A 13,237-nucleotide genomic window follows, 5' to 3' on the forward strand; every position below is an offset into this window, starting at 1 on the left:
GGTAGCCTACTAAACCTTCTGCCCTATATAGCCTGGTAGCAGAACAAAACCTTATGGCCCATCTAGCCTGATAGACTGCTAATCCGTCTGGCCCATAGAACCTGGTAGCCTACTAAGCATTCTGGCCTATATAGCCTGGTAGCCTATTAAACCTTCTAGCCTATAGAGCCTGGTAGTCTACTAAACCTTGTGGCCCATATAGCCTGGTAGCCTACTACACCTTGTGGCCCACAAAGCCTGATAGCCTACTAAACCTTCTGGCCTATAGAGCCTGGTAGCCTACCAAACCTTCTGGCCTATAGAGCCTGGTAGGCTACTAAACCTTGTGGCCTATATAGCCTGGTAGCCGAACAAAACCTTATGGCCCATCTAGCCTGATAGACTGCTAATCCGTCTGGCCCATAGAGCCTGGTAGCCTACTAAACATTCTGGCCTATATAGCCTGGTAGCCTATTAAACATTCTAGCCTATAGAGCCTGGTAGTCTACTAAACCTTGTGGCCCATATAGCCTGGTAGCCTACTACACCTTGTGGCCCATCTAGCCTGATAGACTGCTAATCCGTCTGGCCCATAGAGCCTGGTAGCCTATTAAACCTTCTAGCCTATAGAGCCTGGTAGCCTACCAAACCTTCTAGCCTATAGAGCCTGGTATGTGCTAAACCTTCTAGCCTATAGAGCCTGATAGCCTATTAAACCTTCTAGCCCATAAAGCCTGGTAGCCTACTAAACCTTCTGGCCTATATAGCCTGGTAGCCTACTAAACCTTCTGGCCTATATAGCCTGGTAGCCTACCAAACCTTCTGGCCTATATAGCCTGGTAGCCTACCAAACCTTCTGGCCTATATAGCCTGATAGCCTACTAAACCTTGTGGCCCATATAGCCTGGTAGCCTACTAAACCCTCTGGCCTATATAGCCTGGTAGCCTGCTAAACCTTCTGGCCAATTGAGCCTGGTAGCCTACTAAACTTTATGGCCCATAGAGCCTGGTAGCCTATGAAGCCTTCTGGCCCATATAGCCTGGTAGCCTGCTGAACCTTGTGTTGTAGGAATACACCTGGCCAGGGTATCTGGCCCTATAGGATAGGCATCCTAGAAGGCTACAATGCGTAGTCTGGTTCCAGGTAGAACCCTTTTTGGTTCCTGGTAGAGCCATTTTGCGTTCCATGTTGAACCCTCTGTGGAAAGAGTTCTACATGGAACCCAAAACGGTTCTACTTGGAAGCAAAAGGGGTCTACCTGGAACCCACAAGGGTTCTTTAAAGGGTTCTGCTATGGGGACAGCCGAAGAACCCTTTTTTTTTTATTAGATAGAAAAAAATGTACTAAGAATGTCTCCCAAAGGCCCAATACACAAATTGCATACAGCATGATGTGAATAAATTAATGAATCGATACAACAAATATCTAAAGTTAAGTATAGGACAGACATAGGCCAAACTATTATCACACACGAAAAGCAAGTCCCACAGTCTAGTTCATAGGCTAGCACATGGTCAATCCGGGATCCTTGGGATGTCCCTACGCTTAACCCTAACATTAACCCTAACCTTAACCCTTACCTGAACCTAACCCTTACCTTAACCATTTTACATTTAAACTTCAATGGGGTAGGGCCATCCCATGATTCCCGGATAACGTCGACCTATGTTAAAGACAACAGGTTATGCAGGACTCATATATGCTAAATCTGTGAACCCGTTTCATTTTCATGTTGCCTACATTTCCCTGTAAAGATTTGTCCATAAGCTTTCCTCACAGCCTTCCTTTTCATGAACATTCAGTGAAAAAAAATAATGTATTTTTAAAAAGGTATGATGCTTACATCCTTCGCCTCAATTCCTCGCAGCATCACCCCCAAAGCAAAACAAAGCAACGAAGTCCTCATCTTGAAGATGATCTTCCCGCCACTATTGGATTTAGCAAATTCGCGTGCTCCTCTCCTCTATCTCCTGCAACATACAAGCAGCCAGGCCCGACACCTGTGTGCGCGGCAAGCGACAGGTGCGTCAGTGCGGTTGGGGGAGCGTGTACCCACTAGTATTCTGTCAGCAGCACACACGGTGACGTCACGTTCGTATGGAAATGAGGAAAAACAATCAAAATAACAGCCCGTATTTCAAAACATTGCAATGTAAATAACTAATTTAAAAGATATGGAACAAATAAATAAAAAAAATGCTTTAAAAATATATATAAATAAGGAAAAAATACTATGTTGACCCTGGTATGTTGAGAATATTGGCTTTTCCACCTGTCTCAGTTAAAGTGTAATGGGAAATATTCAGTAGGGTCTCTACTAACCAAATATTGTGATTTTCTAGGGAGACAGCTAGCTGCTGGCTTTGGACTGTCACCGGACAAATCTTCACATTTCCCGAAAAAATGGAATTAATAAATTTCCACCCAATTGTCGCACGAATGCAATTCCACAAAATACACAACATGTCCAGCAGCAGATTGGCCATAATAAGATATCACATTATCCAGACAGGTTGTAGCATAGAATACTTTATCCTAGTGTATATGTTTCACACAGTCGCCATAAATTCAAAGCACACGCATAATTGACACTGCCGGACGGAACACGAGACCCAAATGCAGTTTCAAGGTCTCATCAGAAGTGAACATTCGTTCCCGGTCCGACCCAAACCCGGTGAGTTGAAGCTCGAGCCCAGGCCTGGTTCTACATTACAGAAATCAATTGAGCCCGAGCCCGAACCCGAAAAAAACCAGATTTCTAGAAAACAGTAGGTTATATTGATTTATATTGATGTTGAGAACAACAAGGGAGATGCGGGTGGCAGCGGAGTGAGAAGACGAGGAAACAGCCATTGGGCCTAGAAAAAGCACAGAGGGGAAAACTCACATTAGCTATGTCATATACAACCATATACCATACTAATTTAAAATAATAGTATTGTGTGGTCGGTCGCCTAGATTATAATTTCAACACCGTTTTGATTGGGACAGTACCATCGCGCTGCTCTGAGACAAGCCTGGGGGACTCTAGATAAATCAATCATGGTCAGATCTTTGCTTTCAATGAATCTCCGTTTGGATATTTGATAACAATTAGGCTGTGGAAACGTTAGCAAAGTTGAGTTCAGTTTAATGATCATCTTTATTCGAGTTTTATAGCATTTTATACAAGTGGATTTTGCTCTTCACCACCGTAGTAGCCTTGGTTACATGCAATAATGTAGCATACAATTACTATTTATCTGCTTACTGTTGTAGTAGTCTTATATATAACCTAGGCTATTTTCATATTGTCCCAATCCCACTGAAACCCAACATACTGACTGACTCATATCTCGCATGAAAATTCCTAACTTTATTCTGTAATCCATAGGCTGCACCATCAAAGCACGTCTCACCTATGCATGTCAAAATACCGCTACAACATTTCGCCCGCTTCTCTGTGTAGCCTCGTATTGCTGCACATATGAGAGCTTCAGCATACAATGTGTCATTTACAAACGGTATGAGAGTACAGATGGAACCGTTCCGTAAATACAGACGCTGGGAGACGGGAAGGAAGTACAGGATGAGGATTTAATAATAAATACACGACACTGAAACAGATCAACGTCCGGACAAGAGAAACAAAACAACATCAATGCAGACACCGGAATGAAACGGTGGAAGTGACAGATATAAGGGAGGCAATCAATGACCTGATGGAGTCCAGGTGAGTCCGATGAAGCGCTGGCGCGTAACGACAGTGACAGGTGTGCGTAACTGAGAAGGGGAGAAGGAGCAGACGTGACAACAAATGACATTTTTTTTAAACAGAGTTGGTCTCGGTTACGATACCTTGATATTTAAACAATTTCCACCCTTCATCTATTCGTTATTCATGAGCGGATCTGCTATCTGTTTAATCCTCAACTCGATAAACTGGATAAGTGGAAGTGGTAGCTAATTTATTTGTTTTCTCATCTAACACCGAACAGAGACATTTAACATGCAATAATGCAGCCTAAAACTATTATTTATCTGCTGACTGTTGTAGTAGTCTCATATAGCCTTTCGTATGCTATTTTCCTATTGTCCCAATCCCACTGGAATGACTCCTGACTCCTGTCTCGCATGAGAATTCCTAACTTTATTCTGTGATGTATACACTGGACTATCAAAGCTCGTCTCACCAATGCGTGTCAAAATACCGCTATAACATTTTCCCCCGCTTCTCTGCGCTGTCTCGTATTGCTGCCCATATGAGAGCTTCACCAGATAATGTGTCATCTACAAACGGTATGAGAGTACATATGTATATTTTTTTTAAACAGAGTTGGTCCGGGTTAAGTAAGATACCTTGTTATTTTCAGTATTCATCTCCCCGTTATTCATGAGCTGATCTGCTATCTGTATAATAGTCAACTCGATTTTGCCAAATGGGAGATATTCTGTCATTCGTTGGAGGGTATCTAGAAAGCTTTAGTCATTTTAGTCACTAGTACTCTGTATTAAACCCGTTGCCCAGCACGAGACCCATTTACGTTTTGCATTCTCTTTTGAGTAATTTCTTATGTTTTATATATATTTAAATATATATATATATTTGTGTATTTTTTTCACTACAGATACAAACTTCTACATAGGAACAACAACTTACAGATGCACACAAACAATAACTACATCTCATCTGGCCAGACCCGCATGCTCACATCCCCATCCATATTATTTGCCACGTGGCCTTAAATTGAACCAGTTCGTTTTTTTTTCGGTTGCCCATAATATTAAAATAATAAATCATTTGATTTTTCCATTGCGTTAATGATGGCGGATTGATTGAGTTCCAAGTATTTAGTATAGCCTACGTTTTTTCAATATGAGTGATGAGAAGAGAATCGTCCAGCCCATTGGGTATCTCACTACACCCTCATATGCCATGTCTTGAAATATGCAAACAGACAGATTAAAAGTAAGTTTACAATGTAACACTTCTGACAGAAAATGTTCTAGCTCCGCCCATAATTTTGTGACTTTATAGGATTCCCAAAAGGCATGGATATTTGAGTCATTACTAGTTTTACACTTAAAACATTACTCCGCCATTGTGCTGTAGAATTTGTGAATTTCTATACATTCAAATTAAGCATACGTTTTCGTTAATTGTAATTTCAACAGTTGTGCTTCAACTTACCCACCATCTTGTGCCAACATAAGTTATTTTTAAGTCGTATATCTTCCCACTCATATAAACATCATTTTCTGACTGAAATAAGATTCCTTCAATAGTCCTGTGTGTGTGTATCGGTGTGTGTATTGAGTAATTCCAATAACATATAAATGTGTATTTTATTAAAAGTTTATTTATTGAAATATATTGAACAATAGCTTTCAACATGTGTAAACTTTCATAAGAAATGCTGGTATAAATAATACAATATAAAAATGATCCATCAATTATTTCAAAGGTGGTTGCAATGCTGTGAAAAACAGGTGTATTGCACTATATTCCAAAGTGTAGCATATCTTTGCAGGGAGACTCTTATTTTTATTTTTTAAAGGAGAATGGTAATCCTGTATCATCAGTTCATTGGTTATTTACAGTGCCTTGCGAAAGTATTCGGCCCCCTTGAACTTTGCGACCTTTTGCCACATTTCAGGCTTCAAACATAAAGATATAAAACTGTATTTTTTTGTGAAGAATCAACAACAAGTGGGACACAATCATGAAGTGGAACGACATTTATTGGATATTTCAAACTGTTTTAACAAATCAAAAACTGAAAAATTGGGCGTGCAAAATTATTCAGCCCCCTTAAGTTAATACTTTGTAGCGCCACATTTTGCTGCGATTACAGCTGTAAGTCGCTTGGGGTATGTCTCTATCAGTTTTGCACATCGAGAGACTGACATTTTTTTCCCATTCCTCCTTGCAAAACAGCTCGAGCTCAGTGAGGTTGGATGGAGAGCATTTGTGAACAGCAGTTTTCAGTTCTTTCCACAGATTCTCGATTGGATTCAGGTCTGGACTTTGACTTGGCCATTCTAACACCTGGATATGTTTATTTTTGAACCATTCCATTGTAGATTTTGCTTTATGTTTTGGATCATTGTCTTGTTGGAAGACAAATCTCCATCCCAGTCTTAGGTCTTTTGCAGACTCCATCAGGTTTTCTTCCAGAATGGTCCTGTATTTGGCTCCATCCATCTTCCCTGTCCCTGCTGAAGAAAAGCAGGCCCAAACCATGATGCTGCCACCACCATGTTTGACAGTGGGGATGGTGTGTTCAGGGTGATGAGCTGTGTTGCTTTTACGCCAAACATAACGTTTTGCATTGTTGCCAAAAAGTTCAATTTTGGTTTCATCTGACCAGAGCACCTTCTTCCACATGTTTGGTGTGTCTCCCAGGTGGCTTGTGGCAAACTTTAAACAACACTTTTTATGGATATCTTTAAGAAATGGCTTTCTTCTTGCCACTCTTCCATAAAGGCCAGATTTGTGCAATATACGACTGATTGTTGTCCTATGGACAGAGTCTCCCACCTCAGCTGTAGATCTCTGCAGTTCATCCAGAGTGATCATGGGCCTCTTGGCTGCATCTCTGATCAGTCTTCTCCTTGTATGAGCTGAAAGTTTAGAGGGACGGCCAGGTCTTGGTAGATTTGCAGTGGTCTGATACTCCTTCCATTTCAATATTATCGCTTGCACAGTGCTCCTTGGGATGTTTAAAGCTTGGGAAATCTTTTTGTATCCAAATCCGGCTTTAAACTTCTTCACAACAGTATCTCGGACCTGCCTGGTGTGTTCCTTGTTCTTCATGATGCTCTCTGCGCTTTTAACGGACCTCTGAGACTATCACAGTGCAGGTGCATTTATACAGAGACTTGATTACACACAGGTGGATTGTATTTATCATCATTAGTCATTTAGGTCAACATTGGATCATTCAGAGATCCTCACTGAACTTCTGGAGAGAGTTTGCTGCACTGAAAGTAAAGGGGCTGAATAATTTTGCACGCCCAATTTTTCAGTTTTTGATTTGTTAAAAAGTTTGAAATATCCAATAAATGTCGTTCCACTTCATGATTGTGTCCCACTTGTTGTTGATTCTTCACAAAAAAATACAGTTTTATATCTTTATGTTTGAAGCCTGAAATGTGGCAAAAGGTCGCAAAGTTCAAGGGGGCCGAATACTTTCGCAAGGCACTGTAATTCAGAAGATGGCCTGAAAAACGGAAAACGGCAAATTTTTCGTTTTTAGTTTCTGAAAAAAAAGAAACGTTTTCTAATTTATTGTGTCAGAATTGGACATGGAATAATGAAAAACAAAATTACAACAAAAAGTTTTCAAAGTACATGCCCCCTCATATAACATTCACATGGCTTAGGGTGTGTGCTTACAGCCTAGGTTGGCAGCACAAATAATGTATTAGACAGTTTGAGCATAGATAAATCAAGGAGAGCGACCTTTCCCCCGAATGTTTAAATATGAAGTATCTGGTTGGAATTTCCCAGTGGACGGCAGTGGGAGAGTATGGAGCGAGATGGAACTGGGCCGACATTCTGCTAATTTTCTCATCGATGAAACATTTGATCTCAGTACAGTTTTCTGTTCCCAAAACACAATAATATGTTATGAATGGAGTGGACTAAGTTTTGTAGACTTTACCCTTTGCATTGTGTTGTTTAGAAGGAGGGCAAGGGTGAATTGAGTTATTGCAAACGTGCACATCTCGGGTTAGTAATACAAATCGTTGGTGTGAGTGTGACAGGATGATTAAATTACTAGTGTTAGCTAAAATGCAGAACTTAGCATGAAGTTAGCATGGCAATAGAACAAACTCAACAACAACTGAACAAAGTTGGCTAGCACTGGCTGGCTAGCTAGCACTGGCTGGCTACTGCTGACTAGCTAGCAAGCTGGCTACTGACTAGCTAGTCGGCTGGCTAGCTAGCACTGGCTGGCTAATTGCTGACTAGCTAGCAAGCTGGCTACTGACTAGCTAGTCGGCTGGCTAGCTATCCCTAACTGGCTACTGGCTATAGTTATACTAGCTAGTGGACATGAGAAAGTCCCTCAACATGCTACAAGATGAAGCTGCCCGGACAGAGCTACCTGCTGCAGAAAGGTGATATTTCTCCATTACTTTCTGTAGCTAACTTAGCTCAATCTTATGGCTGGCTGGCTGATGGTGCTTATTGGCTGTGTAATGATTAACTACAGCTACTGTAAATGGTAACCTATCTGTTACATACCATGTTTGCATACCTAACTCGTCTATTGTTTACATGTCATGTACTGTCATGTTGTGTCTTGTCTCTGTCCTTTCCCTTCACCCTGTCTCCCTCTGCTGGTCGTTGTTAGGTTACCTTTTCTCCCCCAATTTCCACCAGCTGTGCCTTGTCTCCTCCTAACCACCTTGTCACCCCGTTTCCCACCTGTTCCCTTTTTCCCTCTGATTAGGTCCCTATATCTCTCTCTGTTTTTGTTCCTGTCCTTGTCGGATTCTTGTTTGTTGTGTTTCATGCCTGAACCAGACTGTCGTCATGTTTGCTGTAACCTTGTCTTGTCCTGTCGGAATCTGCCGGTCCGTCTGAGCCTACCTATGTTTGGTAATTAAAGAAGCTCTGTTTAAGTTAATTCGCTTTTGGGTCCTCATTCACGCACCGTAACAGAAGAATCCGACCAAGAATGGACCCAGCGACTTCGGATCCTCTCCACTCAGCCGTCGGGATCCAGGGAGCGATGCTAGGCAGACACGAGCAGGAAGTGTCTGCTGCTCGACATGCCGTTGAGACCCTGGCCACCCAAGTCTCCAACCTCACAGAACAGGTTCACCATCTCCGCCTCGATCCACCGGCCACTTCCAGGGCTTTCGAATCTCCGGAGCCCAGAATCAATAACCCGCCGTGTTACTCTGGGGAGCCCACTGAATGCCGCTCGTTCCTCACCCAGTGTGATATTGTGTTTTCTCTCCAGCCCAACACTTACTCCAGGAGCACTGCTCGTGTCGCCTACGTCATATCTCTCCTTATTGGACGGGCTCGTGAGTGGGGCACGGCAATCTGGGAGGCAAGGGCTGAGTGTACTAACCAGTATCAGGACTTTAAGGAGGAGATGATACGGGTTTTTGATCGATCTGTTTTTGGGGAGGAGGCTTCCAGGGCCCTGTCTTCCCTATGTCAAGGCAATCGATCCATAACAGACTACTCTATTGAGTTTCGCACTCTTGCTGTCTCCAGTGGCTGGAACGAGCCGGCCTTGCTCGCTCGTCTTCTGGAGGGTCTCCGCGCAGAGGTAAAGGATGAGATTCTCTCCCGGGAGGTTCCTTCCAGCGTGGATTCCTTGATTGAACTCGCTATTCGCATTGAGCGACGGGTTGATCTTCGTCACCGAGCTCGTGGAAAGGAGCTCGCGCTCTCCGTCGCCCCCCTCTCCGCATCACTACCATCTTCCTCTGCCGGCTCGGGTGCTGAGCCCATGCAGCTGGGAGGTATCCGCATCTCGACTAAGGAGAGGGAACGGAGAATCACCAACCGCCTCTGTCTCTATTGCGGTTCCGCTGGTCATTTTGTCACTTCATGTCCAGTAAAAGGCCAGAGCTCGTCAGTAAGCGGAGGGCTACTGGTGAGCGCTACTACTCCTGTCTCTCCTTCAAGATCCTGCACTACCTTGTCGGTCCATCTACGCTGGACCGGTTCGTCAGCTTCCTGCAGTGCCTTAATAGACTCTGGGGCGGAGGGCTGTTTTATGGACGAGACCTGGGCTCGGGAACATGACATTCCTCTCAGACAGTTAAAGGAGCCCACGGCCTTGTTCGCCCTGGATGGTAGTCCTCTCCCCAGGATTCAGCGTGAGACGCTACCTTTAACCCTCACTGTTTCTGGTAATCATAGTGAAACCATTTCTTTTTTAATTTTTCGTTCACCTTTTACACCTGTTGTTTTGGGCCATCCCTGGCTAGTTTGTCATAATCCTTCCATTAATTGGTCTAGTAATTCTATCCTCTCCTGGAACGTCTCTTGTCATGTGAAATGTTTAATGTCTGCTATCCCTCCTGTTTCCTCTGTCTCTTCTTCACAGGAGGAGCCTGGTGATTTGACAGGGGTGCCGGAGGAATATCACGATCTGCGCACGGTGTTCAGTCGGTCCAGGGCCACCTCTCTTCCTCCACACCGGTCGTATGATTGTAGTATTGATCTCCTTCCGGGAACCACCCCCCCCCCGGGGTAGACTATACTCTCTGTCGGCTCCCGAACGTAAGGCTCTCGAAGATTATTTGTCTGTAGCTCTTGACGCCGGTACCATAGTCCCCTCCTCCTCTCCCGCCGGAGCGGGGTTTTTTTTTGTCAAGAAGAAGGACGGGTCTCTGCGTCCCTGCATAGATTATCGAGGGCTGAATGACATAACAGTGAAGAATCGTTATCCGCTTCCTCTTATGTCTTCAGCCTTCGAGATCCTGCAGGGAGCCAGGTTTTTCACTAAGTTGGACCTTCGTAACGCTTACCATCTCGTGCGCATCAGGGAGGGGGACGAGTGGAAGACGGCGTTTAACACTCCGTTAGGGCACTTTGAATACCGGGTTCTTCCTTTCGGCCTCGCTAACGCTCCAGCTGTCTTTCAGGCATTAGTCAATGATGTCCTGAGAGACATGCTGAACATCTTTGTTTTCGTTTACCTTGACGATATCCTGATTTTTTCACCGTCACTCCAGATTCATGTTCAGCACGTTCGACGTGTCCTCCAGCGCCTTTTAGAGAATTGTCTTTTTGTGAAGGCTGAGAAGTGCACTTTTCATGCCTCCTCCGTCACATTTCTCGGTTCTGTTATTTCCGCTGAAGGCATTAAGATGGATCCCGCTAAAGTCCAAGCTGTCATTGATTGGCCCGTCCCTAAGTCACGCGTCGAGCTGCAGCGCTTTCTCGGCTTCGCGAACTTCTATCGTCGTTTCATCCGTAATTTCGGTCAGGTGGCAGCTCCTCTCACAGCCCTTACTTCTGTCAAGACGTGCTTTGAGTGGTCCGTTTCCGCCCAGGGAGCTTTTGATCTCCTCAAGAATCGTTTTACATCCGCTCCTATCCTTGTTACACCTGACGTCTCTAGACAGTTCGTTGTCGAGGTTGACGTGTCAGAGGTGGGCGTGGGAGCCATTCTTTCTCAGCGCTCCCTCTCTGACGACAAGGTCCACCCATGCGCGTATTTTTCTCATCGCCTGTCGCCGTCGGAACGTAACTATGATGTGGGTAACCGCGAACTGCTCGCCATCCGGTTAGCCCTAGGCGAATGGCGACAGTGGTTGGAGGGGGCGACCGTTCCTTTTGTCGTTTGGACTGACCATAGGAACCTTGAGTACATCCGTTCTGCCAAACGACTTAATGCGCGTCAGGCGCGTTGGGCGCTGTTTTTCGCTCGTTTCGAGTTCGTGATTTCTTATCGTCCGGGCTCTAAGAACACCAAGCCTGATGCTTTGTCTCGTCTCTTCAGTTCTTCAGTAGCCTCCACTGACCCCGAGGGGATTCTCCCTGAGGGGCGTGTTGTCGGGTTGACTGTCTGGGGAATTGAGAGGCAGGTAAAACAAGCGCTCACTCACACTCCGTCGCCGCGCGCTTGTCCTAGGAACCTTCTTTTCGTTCCCGTTCCTACTCGTCTGGCCGTTCTTCAGTGGGCTCACTCTGCCAAGTTAGCCGGCCACCCTGGCGTTCGGGGTACGCTTGCTTCCATTCGCCAGCGTTTTTGGTGGCCCACCCGGGAGCATGACACGCGTCGTTTCGTGGCTGCTTGTTCGGTCTGCGCGCAGACTAAGTCCGGTAACTCTCCTCCTGCCGGCCGTCTCAGGCCGCTTCCTATTCCCTCTCGACCGTGGTCTCACATCGCCTTAGATTTTGTCACCGGACTGCCTTCGTCAGCGGGGAAGACTGTTATTCTTACGGTTGTCGATAGGTTCTCTAAGGCGGCTCATTTCATTCCCCTTGCTAAGCTTCCTTCTGCTAAAGAGACGGCACAAATCATCATCGAGAATGTTTTCAGAATTCATGGCCTTCCGTCAGACGTCGTTTCGGACAGAGGTCCGCAATTCACGTCTCAATTTTGGAGGGAGTTTTGCCGTTTGATTGGGGCTTCCGTCAGTCTCTCTTCCGGCTTTCACCCCCAGTCTAACGGTCAAGCAGAACGGGCCAATCAGACTATTGGTCGCATCTTACGCAGTCTTTCTTTTCGCAACCCTGCGTCTTGGTCAGAACAGCTCCCCTGGGCAGAATACGCCCACAACTCGCTTCCTTCGTCTGCGACCGGGCTATCTCCTTTTCAGAGTAGCCTCGGGTACCAGCCTCCGCTGTTCTCATCTCAGTTCGCCGAGTCCAGCGTCCCCTCCGCTCAGGCTTTTGTCCAACGTTGCGAGCACACCTGGAAGAGGGTCAGGTCTGCACTTTGCCGTTATAGGACGCAGACTGTGAGGGCTGCTAATAAGCGTAGAACTAAGAGTCCTAGATATTGTCGCGGTCAGAGAGTTTGGCTCTCCACTCAGAACCTTCCACTTAAGACGGCTTCTCGCAAGTTGACCCCGCGGTTCATTGGTCCGTTCCGTATTTCTCGGGTCATTAATCCTGTCGCAGTTCGACTTCTTCTTCCGCGATACCTTCGTCGCGTCCACCCGGTCTTCCATGTCTCCTGCATCAAGCCCGTCCTTCGCGCCCCCGCTCGTCTTCCCCCCCCCCCCCATCCTTGTCGAGGGCGCACCCATCTACAGGGTCCGTAGAATTTTGGACATGCGTCCTCGGGGCCGTGGTCACCAGTACCTCGTAGATTGGGAGGGGTACGGTCCTGAGGAGAGGAGTTGGGTTCCCTCTCGGGACGTGCTGGACCGTGTGCTGATCGAGGATTTCCTCCGTTGCCGCCAGGTTTCCTCCTCGAGTGCGCCAGGAGGCGCTCGGTGAGTGGGGGGGTACTGTCATGTACTGTCATGTTGTGTCTTGTCTCTGTCCTTTCCCTTCACCCTGTCTCCCTCTGCTGGTCGTTGTTAGGTTACCTTTTCTCCCCCAATTTCCACCAGCTGTGCCTTGTCTCCTCCTAACCACCTCGTCACCCCGTTTCCCACCTGTTCCCTTTTTCCCTCTGATTAGGTCCCTATATCTCTCTCTGTTTTTGTTCCTGTCCTTGTCGGATTCTTGTTTGTTGTGTTTCATGCCTGAACCAGACTGTCGTCATGTTTGCTGTAACCTTGTCTTGTCCTGTCGGAATCTGCCGGTCCGTCTGAGCCTACCTATGTTTGGTAATTAAAGA

At 45.7% G+C, this 13,237-nt stretch overlaps 1 protein-coding gene across 2 annotated transcripts in view; it reads right to left on the reverse strand.

Annotated features, from left to right (window-relative positions):
- Window positions 1-2,035, reverse strand: part of LOC110509050 (collagen alpha-1(I) chain) — a 59,688-nt gene extending 57,653 nt beyond the window's left edge. The window contains exon 1 of one of the 2 annotated variants that reach the window (XM_036966668.1): window positions 1,825-2,033. In XM_036966668.1, the coding sequence (XP_036822563.1) occupies window positions 1,825-1,887 (63 nt within the window). In that variant the 5' untranslated portion in view covers window positions 1,888-2,033. Of the gene's footprint in view, window positions 1-1,824 lie in introns of both variants that reach the window. The other variant, XM_036966669.1, reaches the window with a different exon arrangement.
- Between the last annotated feature and the right edge of the window lie 11,202 nt (window positions 2,036-13,237).

The sequence above is a fragment of the Oncorhynchus mykiss genome, chromosome 28 (genome assembly GCF_013265735.2).
Source record: "Oncorhynchus mykiss isolate Arlee chromosome 28, USDA_OmykA_1.1, whole genome shotgun sequence".
Classification (NCBI taxonomy): Eukaryota; Metazoa; Chordata; class Actinopteri; order Salmoniformes; family Salmonidae; genus Oncorhynchus; species Oncorhynchus mykiss.